The sequence below is a fragment of the Dipodomys spectabilis genome, unplaced genomic scaffold (genome assembly GCF_019054845.1).
Source record: "Dipodomys spectabilis isolate Male_0828 unplaced genomic scaffold, ASM1905484v1 ptg000003l, whole genome shotgun sequence".
NCBI classification, from domain to species: Eukaryota; Metazoa; Chordata; class Mammalia; order Rodentia; family Heteromyidae; genus Dipodomys; species Dipodomys spectabilis.
This window is the reverse complement of record NW_024870680.1, coordinates 12,154,239-12,178,357: the sequence shown is the minus strand read 5'-3', so window position 1 is coordinate 12,178,357 and position 24,119 is coordinate 12,154,239. Positions and strand designations below refer to the sequence as shown.

The 24,119-nt window shown below is 41.5% G+C and overlaps 1 protein-coding gene across 1 annotated transcript in view; it reads right to left on the bottom strand.

The window, feature by feature from the left end:
* Gdpd4 (glycerophosphodiester phosphodiesterase domain containing 4) overlaps positions 1 to 24,119 on the bottom strand; it is an 83,831-nt gene that overhangs the window by 53,959 nt on the left and 5,753 nt on the right. The window contains exons 2-3 of the mRNA XM_042690371.1: positions 19,859 to 19,962; positions 2,792 to 2,885 (exon numbers count right to left, since the gene is read on the bottom strand). Coding sequence (XP_042546305.1) covers positions 2,792 to 2,885; positions 19,859 to 19,962 — 198 coding nt within the window. The remainder of the gene's footprint in view (positions 1 to 2,791; positions 2,886 to 19,858; positions 19,963 to 24,119) is intronic.

Genomic DNA, 24,119 nt, shown 5'->3' with positions numbered 1-24,119 from the left:
GGAGTTTATTTTTAAAGTATCAAATTTCTGTAGCTCAAAATTCCTTTCACAGCCTGGCACATTAGCTTCTTTTTATACCAAACTTTCCAGTCTCTGTCTGAGAAGCTTCTCCAAGCCATGTCACTGACAGTTTATCACCGCCTAGTTGTAATTTTCACCAGTATCCCCAGCAAGAATTCATTATTTCCTCTGGGATTTCATAACTATCACCCTGGTGGTCCCTTCCTTAGTTGCTGCCTCACCCCCTACCCCTAAATGGTCTTTACTATTAGTATTACTTTAAGAGGATAGAGCATGAGAATCATCTTTCCCAAGGGTTTCCTTTCCTTCCTTCTATCTCCTTTCTTCCTTTTTCTTTCTTTCCTTCCTTCCTTCACTCCTTTCTCTCTCCCTTTCCTTTTTCCTCCTTCCTCTCTCTCTCCTTCCTTCTTCTTTATCTTTCTTTCAACTTAGCTTTTTATTTTTTTTGGGGGGGGGGGTCCATTTGTGGGGCCTGAACTCTGGGCCTGGGCGCTGTCCCTCAGCTCTTCAGCTCAAGGCTAGCACTCTACCACTTGAGCCACAGCGCCACTTCCAGCTTTTTTTTTTGTTTATGTGGTGCTGAGGAATCGAACCCAAGGCCTCAAGTATGCAAGGCAAATGCTCTACCACTGAGCCACCTTCCCAGCCCGTCAACTTAGCTTTTTCATTCAATACAAGTGCTCTATCACTTGAGCCACAGTTTCACTTCCAGCTTTTTTCGTAGTTATAGAGATAAAATTCTCACTGACTTTCTTGTCTGGGCTAGCTTCAAAACTGATCCTCAGATCACAGCCTCCTAAGTAGCTAGGATTACAAGTATGAGGTTTCAGTGCCTGGTTCCAAGCTGTTTCTTGGGGAGCAAGTGTCTGGTACTATAACAGTAGTTAATCCCAGGATATGTCACTGCTGCATCATTTTACAGTATGCAAAAAGAGTATCAGTAGAAGGTCTGTTAAAATACATGATTGGAGACTGACAGTCTTAGAAGCTAACCATACCATTTGTTCTGCTAATCGTGTATCAAAGTGCTACTATTTAGTGGTTGCAACTTGGCCACATATCTCCATTTTTCTGATTAAGAAGAGTATTTCCTAACCATGCTCTCTGCTGGTAGCTTCCACACCGCAGCTTCCTGAATGATTTTCCAAAAATAGAAACTTGTTTTATGCCTTACCTACCAGGCCTCTCAAATCTGCCACATATTGTCCATTACTTGTCATTATGCTACAAGCACTAATAGAACTGTCTTGTCCCTCTTAACAAAATATCTTGCATTTTTCTTTCTTCCTAAGTCTCATGGTATGTCCCTTCAGCCCAGAATGTTCTTCCCCAGTCCCATATCTGTACGTTAAAATCCAGCATCCCTTAGATCTCACTATAGTGAGGTTTGTTTTCTGTTAGCTTGTTTTTGTTTTGTTTTGTGCTGGTCCCGAGGCTTGAACTAGCAATCTGTGCACTGTCCTTTAGCTTTTTTGCTCAAGAGTTGTACTTTAACACTAACGCTACACCTCCACTTCAAGCTTTTGGCTGGTTAATTGGAGTCTCATGGACTTTCCTGCCCAGGCTGGATTTGAACTTCAATCCTTAGATCTCAGCCTCCTATGTAGTTTCAATTACAGGTGTGAGCCATCAGTGCCCAGAGAGATTTATTTAATTCTCTTGGCTGCAGATTATCTGTCTTACTTCCCAGAATTCCTGCAGATCTTCATTTAGATCTCTTTAGTGACAATTTTACTGTCCTACCTGTTATTTTTGCCCATGACTTAGTTGCCTACTAGATTTTAAACAATGAATGAAGGCATAATTGAAACTCTGTGTGAGCCAGTAAGAGGGGCTTGAACTCTATGCCTCCCACTCCTGCTTAGCTTTTTTTGGTCGAGGCTAGTGCTCTTCCACTTGAGCCACAGCTCCTTTTCTGGATATTCACTGAACTTTAGATGATGTTAAGAATCTCACAGACTTCTCTTCCAGGTTGGCTTTGAACTGTGATCCTGAGATCTCAGCCACCTGAGTAGCTAGGATTATAGGTATGAGCCACCGGTGCTGGGTATTTCTTGTAATTTGCTATCTCATACCTGTCTGTATAGAATATCCTTCATTAAAAACAGAAGCTGCATATGTTTTACTGCTATCTGTATACTCAGTACTTATTCCAATATTCTCCTTACACAGTAGTTAATAAATTCATTCAAAGGAAAATTTAACACAATTAGCAATCAGTGGGGCCACACAGAATGATGAAATCAAAGGAAAGTATTTGCCCTAGGTATGAATGAGAAACTCAACTGTTAAAGTTATCCTCCTCTTCCATTTCCATTTCCAGAGTTTTCTCTTGTATGGTTCACCTTTCCCATATCATGCAACAGAAGCAGAGACACACTATTTCCCAAGGACTTTTGCTAAAATGTTACTTTGCATTTCAGTTAGATGACTGACTGAACATTAGAACATGTTTAATTGATAATACCTGGAAAGACTGCTGATGTGAAACTATGGGTGTCCAAAGTTATAAGATTGAGTGAACCAGGATAGGTATGAAACAGGGAAATGGGTGACAGGTGTCCTGCCACCCTTGCAGAGGATCACCTTCCCATATACATCCTCTACTAGCCCAGGCTTCCTCCTCCACATTCTGGAGCTCACATATCCCCCAACTCTACTAAGACCAGAGTGAACCTAGCTTCGAGGGCTCCCAATACTGACTAGATACTATTTCACAGGCAAGAGCAACTCACAAAGCCATTCATAAAGAAATAGAACTATCACTCACCAACAACAATGAAGTATAGGCAGTCATGATTCCAGTTAAACTCAGCATTAAAATGGACCAGTAGAACCAACGTCCCGTTCCTAGATGAACAACCCTGAGGGGAAAAATTGGTTTCATTCCTTAAAATGCAGAAATCAGTGGTAGCATCTGCATCAAGGACAAGGACAAGACCAGATGAAATAAGAAATAATGGAATGAGACAAGAACAGAGCATTTTGTGAACAGACCTGGTGGGAACTTTGGGGATAGTTTTGATTCTATCCTATAGGCATTTGGAATGGAACCTCTATAAGTGGTAGGGCTTTTAAGGATTTTTAAAAATTAAATATTATATCCTTATTAAAAACAGTATAACAAAAACATTCTATAACACTAAAAGAGCCATTCCATAAATTCACTCCTTAATAGAATTTTGGCAGATTCCTCATCCATGTTCATGACTATTTTCTTACATAATTGAGATCACAATCACCATATTAATTGCTCTATTCTGTGTGAGAGATTTGAGACCCTTAAAAATAGTACTGATTGGGCTGGGAAGGTGGCTCAGTGGTAGAGTGCTTGCTTTGCATACATGAGGCAATGGGTTTGATTCCTCAGCACTACATAAGCAGAAAAAGCACATGGCTTTAGTGGTAGAGCAGGGATAGCACCCAGGCCCAGAGTTAAGGCACCATGACCAGAAAAAAAAATGTTACTGATTATTCAGTTCCTATAGTATTGTACGTAAATAAATTACTAATAATTTGTTAAGAGAAAAATGCTATGCCTGTGTTCTTGATATTATATATCAATGATCCAATACTTTTCACTTTAAAATAACAGAAATAATCTTTGCGATAGAACTTAAAGAAATCATATCTTTTTTTTTTTTTTCCTGGTCCTGGAGCTTTAATTCAGGGCCTGTGCTCAAGGCTAGTGCTCTACCACCTGGGCCACAGTGCCACTTCCAGCATTTTCTGTTTATCTGGTTCAGAGGAATCAAACGCAGGGCTTTATGCATGGTAGGCAAGCACTCTACCACTAAGCCACATTCCCAGCCCCAGAAATCATACCTTAAAAATACAAAATATGGTCTGGTGAATGTATAACCACATTAAAAATAGTAACTGAAATTTTCCTTCAGTAGGGGTTGTAAGATACATAAAAAAGAAGCAAACAAGCCATTTCCTAGTAAAAGCAATACCAGTTCATGATACCAGAAAGAAGAGTACTCTATAGAAGTACAACTTGTACTAGTCATCTGTACTCACTCTTGGTGGTGGCAGTGGTATGGACAAAGGCAGTGAGATTTAGAATGAGGAATTCATTATCTTATCAATACATTGGTGGGAACTGAAAAAGGAAGTCTATTTTCTTAATGGCATTTTTTTTTGGGTCCAGTTGTGGGGCCTGAACTCTGGGCCTGGGCACTGTCCCTCAGCTCTTCAGCTCAAGGCTAGCACTCTACCACTTGAGCCACAGCACCACTTCCGGCTTGTTTTTTCTTTTTGCTTATGTGGTGTTGAGGAATCGAACCCAGGGCCTCATGCATGCAAGGCAAGCGCTCTACCACTGAGCCACCTTCCCAGCCCAGTAATGGCATTTTTTAAACTGAGACTAGATAATGGTGATGACCACATCATAGGCCCAACTTAAACTTCATCTGATTTAGGTGGGTTATTTTTTCTTTTTGGCATTACTGGGGCTTGAACTGAAGGCCTCATGCTTACTCAGTTTGCTTATCACATCTTCAGGCCAGCTTTTTGCTAGTTATTTTGGAGATGAAATTTCATAGACTTTTCTGCTCAGGTTGTCTTTGAACTAAGATCCTCTGGATCCAGCCTCCTAAGCAGCTAGAATTATAGGTCCCTACAATGGTGAGCTACATTGATGTCTTGAGTCTCCAAGAATCCATGTCACTTCAGAGTTAGTGTCCAGCAATGGATTATTTCCCAAATTCATTCTAGATACATAGTACCTGGTAAATGGCCAGGGGTTCCTTGAGGAGGAAAACTGGCAATGCACACTTCTGGTTATGTAGCACAGCTCTTTTCTCTAGCGCCTTCCCTTTATTCAAGGAGGAATTTGTTGAGGAGCTATTTGGTGATCCAACTCAAATTTTTCTTCATGAGTTCTAGAGCTTTTCTGTAGATAAAACCTACGTAAGAGTCCAGTAGACTGCTATCTATTTCGGTTTTAGGGACATTGTAATTAATTAGCCAAGATAAAATGTCTTCCCGGGTCAGGCAGTTCTTATTGTGTTAGATTGCTGACACAATGATAACCATACTCATATTTAGCAGTTAAGCATCCCTTCTTCCCTATAATCCAGGAGTTCCATCAATCCTATTGAATTCAGAGATCTTGCATCAGCTGTGATGGTACACATCTATAGTCACAGTGCTCACGAAATTAAAGAAGAAGCATTATAACAACTTTGAGGCCAATCTGGGATACATATCCTATCTCAAAAGCATTATTCATTTTAACATTATCATTATTTATTACTGTAACATTATTTATTGTAAACATTATTATTTATTATATTTTCCAATACTTCACAATGTCATCCCTTTACTATTGAAAATACCCAGTATAAGCTCATTATATTCCTTATTTTCATCAAAATGTTCCACAGAAGCAATTATTTGGTTAGCCAACATCTTGGCTTCCGTATCTACTTAAATAAATCGTGTCTATATGAGAAGAGCAGACCCCATTATCTCCTTTATTTCTGAAAACAAAGCTCTTATATAGTTAAATTTAATCAAATGAGACAACCAATTCTAGATAATCCCAAATCAATTTAGAGAGCCCATCCTTAAAGTTCTAATCCTCTAGAACTTCTATTGCCACTAATATCTGTATCTGTAAGAGTTTGATGAAGAATCAGACCTATTGTGATACAGGAATAAGATTTTATAGAACAAGACTTATGCAATTAAAGGAACACAGCAAAATCCATTCAAAAGTTATTACCCTCATATCTGGTGTTGGACTTCACTTAAGTCACCATATGTTAGGCATGATAGCAGTCATGAAGAAAAACTGTGGGTTTGAAATAAAGTAAAGGCACATAGAACCTCCTTCAATGCATCTGACTACCCAAGGGCAAATAAGACTTTACTTACTCTTATAACCTCTAGTTTTGGTTTTGATGGCATGGGTAACCTACAAAATCTCACACCCTGCCACAATGCTGGGTGCAAGTTGGTCCAAGACATAAACAAAAAGAGGTCTGGAGGAAGGTGAAGTAGTTGAGGAGCTGAGTGCTACCTATCAACACAGTGTAATTATAGGTCAGAAATATTATATATGTACTCACACAACACAACCTCCACAAACCTTCAGAACATAAAAACATGGCTGTTACCTCACTTTTGCTTTCCAAATCTTTTTTTTTTTTTGGTCCGGTTGTGGGGCCTGAACTCTGGGCCTGGACGCTGTCCCTCAGCTCTTCAGCTCAAGGCTAGCATTCTACCCACTTGAGCCACAGCGCCACTTCCGGCTTTTTTCTTTTTGCTTATGTGGTGCTGAGGAATCGAACCCAGGGCCTCATGCATGCAAGGCAAGCGCTCTACCACTGAGCCACCTTCCCAGCCCCTGGCTTTCCAAATCTTATGAAAATTGATGGTCCAACTTAACTAAATATCAGAAAAGTTACCACAGATATCAAACCAAGGATTTAAGAAGCTCTAGAAACTTAAAAGGAGAATAAAAACAAAGAAAACTATACTCACCAAATATAAATAAAAATTAAAAGCAGGCATATCAAAAGAACAGAAATAGACTTCTCAAAAGAAACAAAGCAATGAGAAAAGAAAATAAATTCAAAGTGCTAAGACAACACAAATTACATACCATATGCATGTAAGATATTCTGAGGATAAAGGAAACTCCAGGGTTTTCTGTATAGAGGAAAAAGATCTTAATGGAATGATAAGAGAAATGTGATAGAACAAGGAGCAATAAAAAAGGTAAATATGTTGTAGGTTAATCTAAGTCAATATTAACTATAAAATCACATATAGGTGAAAATGTATTTAGGATTAAAATACATGATAATACCTCCTAAGTCAGGAATAAATGCTATTAAGATGTTTCAAGATCCCTATATTATCCAGAAATAAGTTAAAAATAAAGTAAGACTTTGATGGGTCAAATATATATGCTATAAATATATGCTATATGCTGTAAATCCAGGTGTGATGGTAGACATCTATAATCTCAGCACCTAGGTTAAGGAGAAAGCATCACAAGTTTGAAAGCAGTCTAGATTACATAGTGAGACCCTGTATCAAAATTACAAAGATAAGTTATGCTCTAACTTCCATGGTAAGTTTAAAAGAGAGAAACAAAGGAAGGAAGGATGTGGGTATACATTTCAATTTGAAAGAATAAAAATGCTTACTATAAAATAATGAAAGATTAAAAATAATGAAAGATTAAAAAAGAACATAGATCAGACAGGACAATAGCATTAAGAATATAATGGATATAGTAGTATATATACCATAATGAATATAACCTCAAATATATCGGAAAGTATAATGGTATAGAAATGGCAAACCATTGCCAAATTGGACTTGAGAAACCAACTATATACTATTTATAAGTGAAATTCTAAAATATAAAATACAGAAAGACAAATGGGAAAAAACAATGCAAAGCTAGTATTGACATTATATAAAACAATGAACTGAAACCTCTCTGTACAAGTACTTAAATAAAAATGAGGCTTTAAAAATGAACATTTCACAAAAAAAAAAAGAGCCATCATGCATCCTCTGAAAATACAAAAGTAACTCTGAACTAGGACAAAAGATTTTTTTAGTACTCAGACTTTTTGCCCAACTTGCACATTGCATCCTTCAGGTAGAGGATCACAAGTGGGAATGATTACAAGGAATATTACAGAAGGAAGCCAGGAAGATATAAATTGTGGGAGCATGTAAAGTGAAAGTTTTCTGGACCAGGCTGTGGTCAATGCAAAAGCCTACTGTGAAGAACATTTCTGTAACACTCTTAGAAAAGCAATTCCAAAAAGTGCATTGGAATTAGTTGTTGATGAAGGCATTGGATAGCAGAAATAATAATATCAAAGTGTCCAGTTCAGATGGATGACAAGAAGCACCCCTCCACACACACACACCATATTGCTGTGCTGCAGTGCTTTGATTCTTCTCAAGGGATAGAAAAGAGAGTCAAGAAAATTTGGACATTACCTTTTGTATAAGCTTTGTGATCTATGGGTCTCAGTGACAGATATTTAAAAATCTATATGTATATGGAAAATTGAAATTCAAGTACAAGGAGAATATTTAGAAATAGCCTATAATTAAAGATTTACTCTGAACTCTGAGAAAACTAAGTTAAGGCCCCTCAAAAATAAGTGGGCAGGGACTGGGAAGGTGGCTCAGTGGTAGAGCGCTTGCCTTGCATGCATGAAGCCCTGGGTTTGATTCCTCAGCAACACATAAGCAGAAAAAGCTGGAAGTGGTGCTGTGGCTCAAGTGGTAGAGCATTAGCCTTGAGTTGAAGAGCTAAGGGACAGCACCTAGGCCCAGAGTTCAGGCCCCACAACTGAAAAAAAAAAAAAAAGGTGGGCAAAGGAAGAAAAACTTCCTATAGAGGAAATGTTAAATGAACTATATTGAAATGCAATGGTTGAACATGAAACAAAATCCCATCGAGATGATTAATAAAGTGATCAATATTAGGATATTTAATATTCCCATTGGCAGATTTTAATAAAACTGCTAGAGAAGGGGCAAGATGACACATTAGAAGCATATATGGTTTTGATTCTGTGAATGAAAAGAGACAACACTAGAGAGACTATATTCTGAAATGAGAAAGGAAGAATATCAAGAATCACAAAAGCAGCAGCAAAACAACAGGAAGACATAGACAGAGAAACTAAGCAATAGAGAAAATCAGCATCAACCATCCTTGGTTCCTTAGGAGAGGGAGATGAGGCTGAACTTGAAGTCACAAGATAAGCCAGTTGGTTCTGGCCACACATTGGCAACTCTAGCCGGGCTAATTTCACACTTCTACAAATATCCCATTTCAGGGATTTGGTGAGGTAGTGACTTCTGTAATGTTAAAGGCTAGTCTCAGTGAACAAAGGCATTTTACTTTGCCACTATCCATCCTGAAAAGCTTCTGGCTATCAAGAAGGCCTAGTGTTAGAAACTGAGGTTCTCTAAGGGCCTGAAAACAAGGAAAAATTATGGCTCAAGGAGTCTTGGGACACAGTGTTCCAGTTTGAGATGGTCATGAGAGATGATTAAGGAGAGGGAGAAGGTTTATGTGGTCCCACAGAAGTCAAGCAGAGTGGTGCTGTAGCTCAAGTGGTAGAGCGCTCGCCTTGAGTTGAAGAGCTGAGGGACAACGCCCAGGCCCAGAGTTCAAGTCCCACGACCGACAAAAAAAAAAAAACAAAATTATATAGAACACTCAGAACCTCAGCAATTTAAAACATTATGGGCTGGGAAGTTGGCTCAGTGGTAGAGTGCTTGCCTTGCATGCCTGAAGCCCTGGGTTCAATTCCTCAGCACCACATAAGCAAAAAGAAAAAACCTGGAAGTGGCACTGTGACTCAAGTGGTAGAGCGCTAGCCTTGAGCTGAAGAGCTGAAGGACAGTGCCTAGGCCCAGAGTTCAGGCCCCACAACTGGACCCAAAAAAAAAAAAAGAAGTCAAGCAGCAGGGAGCTCTAGCAGATATGGGCATGATGGTCAGAGACTCTATATGATTTTGCTAGGTGCTGGTGGCTCATGCCTGTAATCCTAGCTACTCAGGAGGCTAAGATCTGAGGATCAGGCTTCAAAGCCAGCCAGCACAGGAAAGTCCTGAGACTCTTATCTCCAATAAACCACTCAGAAAACCAGCAGTGATACTGTGGTACTGAGCACTGTACTGAGGTACAGTGGTACTGTGCCTCATTAACAAAGAGTGGGTCCCATCATAGTGAAAAGCACCAAGTCTGTGACTGGCATAATGTTTGGCCCCAGGGCCTGCCTCGTGGCTACATGTCTTGGGTGAATCAGATCCTAGATCCTCCAAATCATTTGATTTCTATAGCTTCCTACTCCAACAAGGAGGTGGATTGTCAGGCAAGATCTGAAAGTATTGAAACCCACACCTAGAAACTCGGTCTGAGCATGTTTGCTGCCAAGGGGATCTAACAGCTCCAAACCCAGATCATCAAAATTGTATGATTTCTTTTTTTTTTTTTTTTTGGTCGGCCGTGGGACTTGAACTCTTTGCCTGGGCACTGTCCCTCAGCTCTTCAATTCAAGGCTAGCACTCTACCTATTGAGCCACAGTACCACTTCTGGTTTTCTGAGTGGTTTATTGGAGATAAGAGTCTCAGGACTTTCCTGTGCTGGCTGGCTTTGAAGCCTGATCCTCAGATCTTAGCCTCCTGAGTAGCTAGGATAACAGGCATGAGCCACCAGTACCTAGCAAAATCATATGATTTCTATAGCCTCTTCTCAGACAGGTGAACTGCTGGGTGAGGTCAGAAAGCACTGAGACCCACTCTGGGAACCATATTCTAGCATGTGCTTACTGCCAGGCAGGACTGAGCACTCTTAGCCCAGCCATTTTCAATCGTGAGACTTCCATAGCCTATTCCTCCTCAGGGTAGGTGAACTGCTAGATAGGGTCTGTAAACATTTGAGACCAGGAGGTAGACTGACTATGTCCCTCACTTCTCCCTCAGGCAGGGCAGAACTCAATGGCCTATTGCACGTCCCCCCCCACCCCCGCACCATTCTGATACATTTAGGAATCACACTAAGGCCTAAACACTTGCTACCCCATTTGATACCAACATGTCTTGAACACATGGTAAATGGCAATTATCTGTCCAGTGGTCATACAAATCACATCAACCTGTCCACTTCATTGTCCTGAATATTCATGAAATTTCAACTGAAAGACTACAAGTGATTAAAGATTCCAAGCAATGACTTAGTCTCAAATAACCAAAGCCCAACAAAGAAACACAGAAATATGACAAAACAAGGATATTTCCTCCCAAACTGAACAATTTACATGAATGGACACTAATAATAGTGAACTGTCTGAAATCCCAAAGAATTTTAAAGAGATCATTATAAAAATATCAATTAAAAGGGACACGAAGAAGTGTCTGAATGAATTTCATAAAAACATCAAACAGGGGCTGGGAAGGTGGCTCAGTGGTAGAGCACTTGCCTTGCATGCCTGAGGCCCTGGGTTTGATTCCTCAGCACCACATAAGCAAAAAAAAAAAAAAGCCAGAAGTGGCACTGTGGCTCAAGTGGTAGAGCGCTAGCCTTGAGCTGAAGAGCTGAGGGACAGTGCACAGGCCCAGAGTTCAGGCCCTACAACCAGACCCCCCCCCAAAAAAAAACATCAAAGAGGCTAATGAAGTAAACAATACAGAACACGAAAGAAATTCAAAAAAGGAATAGAAATGCATAATTGAAAGCCTTTCTCAGGATGGAATTGAAGATAGAATATTAGAGCTTGAAGACAAGTTAGATGTGTTTGAACAAGCAGGGGAAAAATAAAAACAATTAGAACACTGGACTTCTGGAATACCATTTAAAAGACCAAACTCACAAATGATGAGCATAAAAGAGGGGAAAGTGAAAGTCACAGAAAACATACTCAGTGATAGCAGAAAACATCCCAAATCCTGAAAAAGAGATGGTCAAGATGGTCATTTACATATGAGTCTCTTAGGACTCAAAAACAGATGAGAGCAGATCTTCCCCATTAGGCACACAGAACAAAGAAAGACAATTTCAAGATAGAAATGCCAGTCACCTATCAAGGAAAAAGTAACAGAATAACAGATTTCTCAACAGAAACTTTAAAAAGCAAGGACAGTATGGAAAGAAAATAACTGGCAACTTACTGAAATAAACAAAGCTATCCATCATAATTGAAAGAAACCTAAAAACTTTCTATGATGAAAACTAATCACCACAGCCACTGAAACAGCACTGGAGAATATACTTAAAGTGTAACACAACATTTGGTGCAAACTTCCGCTTTGGGAAGTCCACTGCATGGAACAGACTGAAGCTTGGTGCAGATCTCCAATCCAAACAGCCTACTGCTCAGTGGAGATAGTCACTTAGCACAGATCCCTCTGCTTGGAGCAGCCTGACCACCAACACTGTAGCTGAACTGCAACAGAGGAAACTACTTCACAGGTGAAATCCGGGAAAGAGCCACGTGAACACCAAAATAACATGAGTCGCAACTAGGAAGGTGGCTTAGTGGTAGAGTTCTTGCCTTGCATGCACGAGCCCTGGGTTCAATTCCTCAGCACCACATAAACAGAAAAAGCCAGAAGTGGCACCGTGGCTCAATTGGTAGAGCACTAACCTTGAGCTAAAGAGCTGAGGGACAGCACCCAGGCCCAGAGTTCAGGCCCCATCATTAACAAAAAACAAAAACAACAACAATCATGAGTTGTGAACTTGCCACCCCCAGGGGACCAGCAAGAAGGCCTGGGAAAGAAATCAAACCCTTGGCTCAAAAGCAAGCATGTGACATAGGAATGTCAGGAGAGAGCATAAACAAGAGAGAAAATTCTGAGCTGGGAACGCAGAGACCATATAGATCTCAGCCTGTACCAGGAAAGTGAGGGTTTAACCTCTTTCAGACTGTGTCAGGAATTGGCACTTGGAGCAATTCAGGACAAAAGGGCAAAATGTGGTGTTTGGCATTCAGAACAGCATCAGTCTCAGCCTGCACCAGACAAGCAAGGATTCAACCTCTGGCTGATTGCTCCAGAGATTGGGCATGAATTAGGGACAAAGGACAAAGCCTGTGGCTGCAACTCAGAGACCATATCACTTGATTTCTTTTTTTTTTTTTTTTTTGTTGGTCGTGGGGCTTGAACTCTGGGCCTGGGCGCTGTCCCTCAGCTCTTCAGCTCAAGGCGAGCGCTCTACCACTTGAGCTACAGCGCCACTCCCGGTTTTCTGGTGGTTTATTGGAGATAGGAGTCTCACGGTCTCTCCTGCCCGGGCTGGCTTTGAACCGAGATCCTCAGATCTCAGCCTCCTGAGTAGCTAGGATTACAGGCGTGAGCCACCAGCGCCCGGCCTTGATTTCTTTTCTTTAAGGTTCCCAGTTATATATTTATAGAAAGCTAATCCCCTGGCTTTAAATAGCTATGTACATACAAATATGAACAAACTTAAAAAAATACAAACCCTTGGATCACATTGGGGCTTTTGCAAAGTCCCTTTATCCTTCCCCCTCACCAAGGGTAGAGGGCATGAGACTGTCTTTTGGCCATCCTTGCAGCAACAAGCAAGACATTGGGTAATCTGCTCATGTCTACTCTTTGAGCTCTATGCCTCTTCACAATTAGGGCTACATGCTTTCTCATTCTCTTTTTGACTACTATATCAGGGTAAAAGAGGAGGTTCCCCCTAAAATACACTCAGTTTAAACGGGGGATGTTATTTGCCCTAAAAGCAAATAAGACAATGGTTTACTGACCTTAGGGAAATACCCAGTTCTTGCACCTTAAAGGAATATATACTGTCTAGCCTAGGTCTAGGACCTAAGTTCTTTGCTCTAGTGACCCCCTATTTCTTTGGTATTGTCAAAAGACAAGATTAGGGTCCTAAGTATTAGTGGGGACAGGGAGGAAAAATAGTTCAGGAGCTTCCTACAAGTACTGAGTAAACAATTGAAGTTTAAATTTTTTCCTTTTTGAAATAGTTAAAAATAAAACAAACCAAACTTCATCCTGCACTGTATACAGCCCTTTTGCCTTCTTGACATTATTTGAGGAAATAAGAGGGGGTTGTCAACGTTGGAAGGGCCTCCTCACTTTCTTCCGCCACTTGGGTTTGGCTTCGCCCTTGGGTACTGTGCTTTTGGGCTCAGAAGCTGCAGTGGCCCCCAAGGCCAAGCTGAGGAGCTGAAGTTCCCATTGGACATCTGGCCTGGGGGTACTTGAAAAATCCAGCTCAAGAAATCCTGGAGGTCAGCAGGAGGGTATCTCTCAGTGCCGTCCACTGGTGCCTGGCATCCGAGAACCAAATGAGATATGATAGGGAACTCTGGATATCTGGGTAGATTCCCACATGCTGGCATCCATCCCACTCTGTAATGTCATAAACCTTTCCATCCATCAGTGCAAAGTAGGTAACTTTGAGGCCCAACATGCTTGACTCTGCCCAAAAGTCTCTTTCCTCAGCAGGATGCAGTCTAGCACTCAGCACAGTATCTAGCACTCCTAGGTTCCCAGTCCATTTCAAACCTCCTATGCTTTCCTTGGCATAGGCTGCACATCTATAGTATTCATTACCTCTTTAAGGTCATCTTGGACAGGAACTCATTCACTGACCTGCTTAGCTCATTCTCTGCCATTCTTTTCATATTCTTTCTGCCTTCCAGGGTTGCTGTCAATGTCCCAAGCAACCCACAAAACTTTGGCCTGTTCAGCCTGAGGTTGATGATTTTTGTCTGTTGGGTGGGGCTTGAACTCAGGGCCTGGGCACTGTCCCTCAGCTCTTCAGCTCAAGGCTAGCACTCTAGCACTTGAGCCACAGTACAACTTCCTGTTTTGTGGTGGTTAATTGGAGATAAGAGTCTCATGGACTTTCCTGCACCAACTGGCTTTGAATCGCCATCCTCAGATCTCAGCCTCCTAAGTATCTAGGATTACAGGCATGAGGCACCAGCGCCCAGCAAGGATGATGATTTTTATCAGGATGAACCATCACTTGCCAGCTGCCTGTAGGCCTTCTTCAGTTCAATATCTGATGCAACCACCAGCACATGAAATGGGTTTAGTTCATCCTCAGGAACCTCAGCCATGGTCAAAATTTGAGTCATTTTCTCTTCTGGCTGACAGTAGTACCCACTAGCTACAGGTGCATTCCCCTGATCATCAGTGTGGCCTCATGGCCCAGCCCGCTAGAGGGGGCAGGGCATCAAGAGGCTTGACCTCACCATCCACTGGGTGTGCTGCTGGAGGGGCGGGGCATGTGGACAAAAGGGGGCAGGGCATGCTCCTGGATGGGGTGGGGCCTCGAGCCCCACAATGGTGAGCTTCCGATTGGAAGTGATTGGACAGTGGGTGGCTTGGGGGAGGAGCATGGGGTTAGAAATTACTAGGCAGATGAAACCCTGAGTCCCACTGGGGGAGGGGCACAGCCTATGTATAAGCTGCACGTTCCAAGCAAGGTAGGAGGAAGGGAGGGAGGGACAGAGAGAGACTGAGAGAGAGAGAGATAGCAGGAGGGGAAAGCCTGCCAGAGCAGGGCAGGCCTGTGGAGGGCGGGGACAAGCCTCCTCGAGAGGCCATTTGGGGCTTCCTCCAGAGGGGTCATTTGGGACCTTCCCCAAGAGAGGCCTGTGGAGAGGTACTTCCTGAAGCAGAGCAGGATAGGCTTGTGGAGAGTGGAGAGGCCTGCAGAGGAGGAAGTTTGGAGCTTTGGAGTTATGAGGTTTGGAAGTTTGCAGACCGACTAGTCGGGGCTGCCTGTTGGAGGCTTGGAGGTTTGATGGTCGAGGCTGTTCTTGGTTCTGGGGATCTAGCCCAGGTAAGGTAGTTGCAGGCCCCCTTTCTGATGTAAATAGTGTAAATAACTTTAACCGTGCTTTGATGGAGTGTCTCACTCTTTAGAGGTCATAAGTGGTTCACTGAGGGTCCCGAAGTCCTGAGGGGGCACCACCACTCTGGTGGGCTCCACACAACCCTCTTTCTCTGGGGTACTTCTGGGCCATTTCCTCTGAGGATTTTAGATCACAGCCATCATGGTAAATTCTGCTGCCGAGCAACGGCGGTAACTCCTCCCCCTCTCGAGCTGGGTGAGGCCAGAAGCACTGGGACCCATTCTGGGACCCATATTCTAGCATGTGTTTACTGCCACACAGGACTGAGCACTCTTAGCCCAGACCCTTGCAAGCCACGCGCATTGCCAATATGGACAGGAACTAATAGCATCAGGAACTCATACAGAGAGGGAAACTAAGCCACCAGTGCCGAGTCAAAAGTGGGCTTCCAACCCCAGGACTGATTTCGGTAGGGTCCTAACCCTGGGAATAGTCTCTGAGGGCTGCTGCTAGCAGACACAGCGGGGACCCCTAATTCCAGGAAAGATATTCACAGGTCCCTTAATATGTGAACAGTCAAAATGGGAGACCCATCTTAGTGGTAATGGCATGAGGGAGGGGGGGCTCTAACCCAGAGAAAGGTGTCCATGAGACCTCTAAATTGGCCAGTGGACAGAGAGGGGCCTCTAAAAGCCCAAGCATGCATCTCCACATATGATGCCTGCCAATACCTGCTCAAGCTCAATCTTACACCCCTGAGTGGTGGGATGTCACCAGCTTCTAACAATGTCAGGGTGGGAGAATCTACATCCCACAAGGAGCCACCCACAGCATTGACGGTTGCACCCAGCCTCAAAAGCCAGGTGGGGCATCCATCATATGTGGGAAGCTCTCACCCATCTTGCCTATGGTCTCTGCCTAGGCAACTCTCAAAGCTCATCTGTGCTTGACCTTGCAGGATACTCTCGCCCACAGCACTGGGGGTCTACACCCAGCCAGCCCTGAAGCCTGCCTGAGCATCCTAGAGCAGGTTACCAACAACATCCCACAGCTCTGTGGTTCACACCTAACTGGGCACAAACAGCTTCCATGCAATCCCCACATATACCACCTTTGGACATAGCATGGGGAGAGACAGTACTCAGCTGGACCTTTCCGGGAGACACCAACTATACGTTGCCCACAAGAAAACCAGAAAATCACACCCCGTTACCACTGAATAGAATACCTAATCTTAACAGCCTCTACAAACCCTGAACCCAAGATGTGTAAATCACAGTTAAAGATCACATCATTCATGAGCAATCAAGATAACAATGCCATTCTCAGAAACCAACAACCCAAAGAAAGATTCTAGTGACAGCAAAGAAGAGAGGGAGAACAAAGAACCATTGAAGCAATGGTGAAAGAACTAGCAGATGAAATAAAAAGTCAGATCAAAGGAAAATTGAATACAAGGGGAAAATTACCAAGAAAATGCAGGCCATCCAAGAAGGCCTGGGTAAGGGATTGAAATGTTCTGGAATTCCTAGCCAAAGCAATAAATAAGGCAGGAAAAAGATACAAAAGGTATTCACTTAGGGAAATAAGATGTCAAAATATCCCTATTTGTAGATGACATGATCTTATACCTAAAGGATCCAAAAGACTCCATCCTCAAACTCCTAGAACTGATCCATAACTTTGGAAAAATCGCAGGATACAAAAATTAATCCATGGAAATCAGTAGCCTTTCTGTATACCAACAATGTATAAGCAGAGACAGAAATTGGGAAAAATAATTCTATTGGCAATAGCCTCAAAAGAAAAAAATATTTGGGAATAAACCTAAACAAGAAAGCAAAATACCTTTATAGCAAAAACTATAAAAAATTGAAAAAAGAAATCAGACAACATGGGGAAACAGAAAGACTGTCTATGTTTGTGAAAATGGCCATACTGCCAAAAATGATCTAAAAATTAATTTTTAATTTAATTTAATCTCTATCAAAATCCCAATGACATTCTTTTCCCAGATAGAGAAAAAGTTCATATGGAACAATAAACATCTCGAATAACCCAAGTAATTCTAGGCAAAAAAAAAAAAAAAAAAGCAATGGACCCAAAAAAATGTGGTACTTATACACATTGGAATTTTACACAGCCATTAAAAAGAATAATATGTCATTGCAGGAAACAGATGGATCTAGGAAAGATCATGTTAGGTGAGGTAAGCCACGCTCTGAGGGATCAACAGTGCATATATTCTCTCATACACAGAAGCTAGATCTAAAATATACTTGGACATGATCAATTGAACAGGAATCTAGGCATCCACACAGAGTGAGACCAAGGGAGGAGACTCTTAGGAGAGTAACACGAAGGGGCAATGCCTTTGATAAATAACATTTATCAAAATGAACTCCAGGAAATGGAAACAGTATGTTTTTTTTCTTTTTGTCTGGTTTGTTCCTGTATCCCTATTTGGAGGGGTAAAAGGATCACAGAAATGGAGGGACAAAGGGTGACCAAATGAGCAGTGATATTCACTAGACACTATGTTGAAAATGAATTATAAAACTTGTGAGTAGGGATGGAAAGGAAAAAACTGGAAGAAAGTGAAGGAAAGAATGACACTATCCAAAATGAAATGTACTCATTACCTGACTCGCGAAATGGTAACCTTCTTTACATCACTCTTTAATCAAAAAATGGAAGGAGAGGGGAATAAGAAAGAGTAAAAGAGAGAGTGAATTTGATCAAAGTCCATATTATATGAAATGTACAGAAATGTCACAATGAAACTTTTGTACAATTAATCTACGCTAATTTAAAAAGAGATAACATTGCCATGTACCTCTATTTTAAATGAAAATTGCTACTATAAACTTTTTGAGAGGGTAACTTTTTTTTTGTACTGGTATTGGGCTTGAACTTTGGGCCTTGGCTGCCTTCCCTTAGCTTTTTCTCTCAAAGCTACTGCTCTGCCACATGAACCCTAACTTTACTTCTGGCTCTTTGGTGGTTAACTGGAGGTAAGAGTCTCACAGACTTTCCTGCCTCAGCTAGTTTCAAAGTCTGATCCTCAGATCTCTATCTGCTGAGTAGCTAGGATTTATAGGCATGAACCACTGACTCGTAGTGAGAAAATACTAATGTAAAAGTATAATTTTTATTGTTATTATTAAGGAGTTCTACAAAGGGTTACTAATTGTAAAAGCATAATTTTAAGTTCTTGACCTAATTCCACTTGTGAGAAGATTTCTCTCCACTACTATCATCAGCACAAGAACATTGGCAACACTCAATGTCTAGCAACGAAATATATATAGCTAAGTAACTGTGTATGGTGCTGCTTGTGGGGGGGGGGGTGGAATTCCAGTACTTGAGAGATAGAAGCAGAAAGAAGGATTGCAATATCAAGGCCAGCTTGGGCTATATAGTGAGCTCTAGACCAACCTGGGCTACAGAACAAGACCCTGTCTCATGAAACAAAAGAAAAACATCTAAATAAATGTATTCTGAAACATTTAAATGATATCAGTTGGAGTTGTGATGATTTGCTAAAATGTTTCTATGTTGCGTGAAAAAGAAAACCAAAATTATATATATATATATATATATATAGAGAGAGAGAGAGAGAGAGAGAGAGAGAGAGAGAGAGAGAGAGAATAGGAAAGTAAGCATTGCCAAAGGCTGGAAAATATATATCAAGTGATTTTCACTAGAGAATATGGCTAATCACTTATTTTCTAATTTTCTACATTTTTTATATTTAAAATAATTAAACAGGCTTTACTAATATAAAGAGAAAAACCAACTATCTCCTATTAAGAAACAAAGTCATATCCAAACATCAAATAATGAATAAGGTTGACAGCAATACTGGAAGTATTAGGCCAAAACAAAGGGTAAGCAGAGGGGCTGGGAAGGTGGCTCAGTGGTAGAGCGCTTGCCTTGCATGCATGAGGCCCTGGGTTTGATTCCTCAGCACCACACAAGTAGAAAAAGAAAAAAGCCAGAAGTGGCGCTGTGGCTCAAGTGGTAGAGTGCTAGCCTTGAGCTGAAGAGCTGAGGGACAGCGCCCAGGCACCGAGTTCAGGCCTCACGACCAGACTCCACCCACCAAAAAGAAAAAGAAAAAAGAAAGGGTAAGCAGAGAAGGCAGAGTTCAGAGGCAGAATTCGTGAAGACCCAGTAGTGTAGACATCAGTAACTCAGAGACATAAGATTAAGATGACAGGGAATCCTCTGAGAAGGCTTTGGAAACACAGAGAACACTTCCCATGGAAGCAGGTTTGCTCTCAGTGTGAAGCTGAGTACAAGTGGGAGAAGTGTACTAGGTTAGGTGCTAAGCATCCTCCTTCTGCCCCAGGCAGGTCTCTTACCTACAGGCTGTCTGTGAAAAGTCTAATTTCCCCCATTCTACCTAGTCTGATTGTTTCAACCTGAGGTAGGATCCAAGTGGCTATCAGACCTTATTAATACAAATAAAAGTATCCAAAAAAAGACTCACCAGTCAAAGTCAAAGTATTCATTGGAGGTTTCTATCCACAAGAACAGCAAAGTGACGGAGACGCAAAATGAAATTACCAGGCACACAAAGAACACCTGCTCTATCTGGAAAGAGAAAGAAGTTGAACTTAACTTCATAGACGATGTTACCTCTGTCATTTCTGTATACATTTTTGATGGTCAGTTAACTGCCACACATTACCCAACCCAGGCTGGAATAACCGCTCCTGTTTTCACCATCAGCAATCTTGTACGTGCCCACTTGTAACATTTATCACACCGAACTGTCATTAGATGTTTATTTGTCACTGTTCATTTTTTAAGGAAAAGAAATTTTCCTAATACATTTAACAATCACCTAATGAATTCATTTACCTCTCCTCTACCAAGTCTGTTTAGTTATTTGTTCTGGAAGAATTCATTCCTTCATCTTTTCATTTAGTCATTTATCTACTCACGTGGGAGAGTAAGAAGGAATCCAAGTTGGGGAATACATTATTTCATGGCAAGACAATGCTAAGAGACTTTACACCTACATCCACTCATAAGAGCTGTATAAATTAGGTATTATTAAACTCTTTTTTTCCAAAACAAATTCAAATAAATTCACACTGTGAAGAAGTGACAGGGGTTAAGACTGAAATCCAGATCTGTGGGAGCTTAAAGCCAAAATGGAGGACCATCTTAACAGAGGTATTCAAGCTGACCCTTGTGCCAACCCGAACAATAAAAATCTGAACACAAACCAGCCATGCCATAAGTTACCAATCCCTTCCTCAGAGGATGAAGTTTGGGTTGCTATCTCAATTAGAATCTTTTTTTTTTGGTCCGGCCTGGGCGCTGTCCCTCAGCTCTTCAGCTCAAGGCTAGCGCTCTACCACTTCCGGCTTTTTTCTTATGTGGTGCTGAGGAATCGAACCCAGGGCCTCATGCATGCAAGGCAAGCGCTCTACCACTGAGCCACCTTCCCAGCCCCAGCAACTCAGGTCTTAAGTGCATTCTTTAAAAAGAAACTTGAGTGAACTTTTTTTTGGTCAGTTGTGGGGCTTGAACTCAGGGCCTGGATGCTGTTCCTGAGCTTTTTCTGCTCTACCACTCTGAGCCACAGCATTACTTTCCATTTTCTAGGGGTTCATTGAAGATGAAAATCTCATGGACTTTCCTGCCCAGGCTGGCTTTGAACCATGATCCTCAGATTTCAGACTTCTGAGTAGCTGGGATGACAGGCATGAGCCACAGGCACCAGACTGAGTAGACTTTGTATATGTACTTGTCAGTACTGGGGCTTCACCTCTAGGCCTGGGCACTATCTCTGAGATTTTTATTTGTTTGTTTGGCTTAAGGCTGGCACTCTACCACTTAAGCCACAGTTCTACTTCGGGCTTTTTGGTGGCCCATTGGAGGAACATTTTCCCCAGACTTTCCTGCCCCTGTTGGCCTTGAACTACAGTCCTCAGATCTCAACTTTCTGACTAGCTAAGAGTACAAATGTGAGCTACCAGTTCTCATCTCGAGTGGACTTTCAAAAAGAGGTATCAATATCTAAACAATTTATTTTTTCCCTTCCACTCCCCAAATTATACCAACATCAAATACAGTGAAAACAGGGGTTATACCATGGGGGAGGGACATACAAAGCAACAAAAAAAATCACGTGGTACCTTATAAATACCTTAGAAACAATAGCAAGCAAGGGGAAAAAAACACTTGTGTCCTTATCATGGGGTTCATTTCACTTAACATCATCTTATCTGACCTTTTCTGCTTGGGAGTGTAGTTGTGGAGATGGGAGGGAAGAGATGGGAGGGGAAAAACAAATTAGGAGGCAATAATGCTTGATGAGAAATGTACTCATTACCTTGCTCATGTGATTGTAACCCCTCTGTACAAGTATTTTCACAATAAAAAACTTATTAAAAAAATAGGTATCAAATGGATGGACCTAGAAAAAAATCAAATTAAATGAGGTAAGCCAAGCTTTGAGAGACAAATGATACATGCTTTCTCTCATATGTTAAGCTATATCTAAAATACAATTGGCCATCATAGCCTATATAGGACTCCAGACAGTCGCACACTGGTTAGAGAAGGATACTTAGGGGAGGAACCCAAAGGTGTAACTTCTCTGAACATTTAAAATACTGCTGATCAAACTCTAGCAAATGGAAACATGGGGTTTTTTTTGTTGTTGTTGTTGTTGTTATTGGTGATGGTGTTTGTTTTTGCTTTGGGTTTTTTCTTTTGGGGGAGCAGAAAGGGAGGTTGGAAGGGTAAACAAATGCAATCATGCCATTCAGCATACACTATGTGGGAAATGAACTATGTAATTTGTGAGCAGGAATGGGAGGGGGAAACGAGGGGAAAGCAGGAAAGGGGTGATATTGTCCACAACCAGAAATGTACTCATTGCCTGACTTAGGAAATGGTAACCCCTCTGTTCCAAACCTTAATAATAATTGTACCTAAAACATATCAGATAATGTCCCTTCCCTGCTTAAAACCCATCCAGTGCTTGTCATCCACACTGCCCTCCATGGGTCACAGGTCCAACTGGGTCAGCCGAGCCCAGCACCCCTTCATCCCATTCTATCCTGACTCCCTTTCCAGATGTCAGCTATGCTGACCACCTTTCTGTTCCTACAACACTAAATGTATTCCCATCTGAAGAGGCTAGTACTTATTTTTGCCCCAGATGGATGCAAGGCTGGCTTTGATCTCTTCATTTAGGAAATTGGTCAAACAGCATGTTGTAAAGAAATCTTTTCCATTATACCACCCCACCTCAATGTTACCCTTTCCTACAATTTACCTTTATTTTTTTTCTCTATGTCCTTATTTATAGTTCCCAAGTACTCTAACAGGTTTTATTTACAATATTGCTACTATTTTCTCTTTGAAGGCAAAGAATTCTTACATTAGTCTGGCCCTTTCTAATAGTCCCCCAGAATCAAATCATTATACCAGAACAGCTCAAACCACATCTCCAGGTTAAAACCTTCAGGTATATCCACATCCCTCTGGTTCTATAGAAAGGGCATTCTGAAAAACTGAAAGTAAACTATCACCCTCTGTAGGATTCTTTATTCCCTTCTAAGGCAGGGGACAAAGTTTTAAAACCACACAGCGTATGGGTCAGAACTCATTCTAAGCTTTATTTCCTATCACTTCTCCATTCATTTCTGGTCTATCTAAAAGAAACCTATAAACCTCTAAGCTCACTGTGTCCTTGGACTTCTCCTACAATACCATTTCTTTGCCACTTCCATTTGTTTTTGGTTATTGTGGTTGAATTCAGGCCATGCATTTGAGTTAGTGCTCAACCCCTAGAGCCCTTTGTGCTTTTACTATTTTTTTAGATGAAGCCTCATGTTTATGCTTAAGCTAAACTGTGATTCTATTTATAATTCCTGACATTATTTAGGTGACACCATACCTAGCTTTTACCTGGTTGAGATAGGATCTCTTGAATTTTGACCTTGAATTATTCTCCTGATCCCACTAGAAGCATTAGCCACGACGTCTGGCTAACTTCCTAATTTTCAATCCCCAGTCCCTTTCCACCTTCTATCTTTGGCCCTTCCCTGGATATGCTCCTGTATGAGTACGCACGCGTGTGCATACACACACACACACACACACACACAATTAATTAATCTCTCTTGCTTTATTAAAATTTGTGTACTTATCTCCCAGAAGAACTGGAATTCCTAAAGAGCAGGAGCCACGCCTGTAACACTTCCCCACCATAATTTGCATAAATATCAAATATCTGGGCCCTGAAGATACAGGAGATAAGCTGGATGTTATGGCTTATGCCTACAATCCCAGCTACTTGAAAGGCCAACACTGGTTAGGATCATGGTTTGAGGCTAACCTGGGCAAGATGAGAAACCCTAATCTCAATAGAAAAAACTGGGTGTGGTAAACCAGACCTGTCAATATAGCTACAATGGGGAGCCTAAAATAGAAGAATGATGACACAGGCAAAAAAGATCCTATTCTCAAAAGTAATCAAAGCAAAAAAGGCTGGAACCGTGGTTCAGATGGTAAAGTGCTTGCCTAGCAAGCATGAAGCCCTGAATTCAAACCCTAGTACCACAAAACTTACACACATACACTTACACACACATACACACACATCCCTATTTCTCTAGGAATGCTTTCCATTTATCTCCTCCTTCCTTGTGCTACCCACACAAGATATAATAAACTAGAAATCTATCAGGTCAGGTTCTTTAACCCTAGATGGACTATGTTTACAA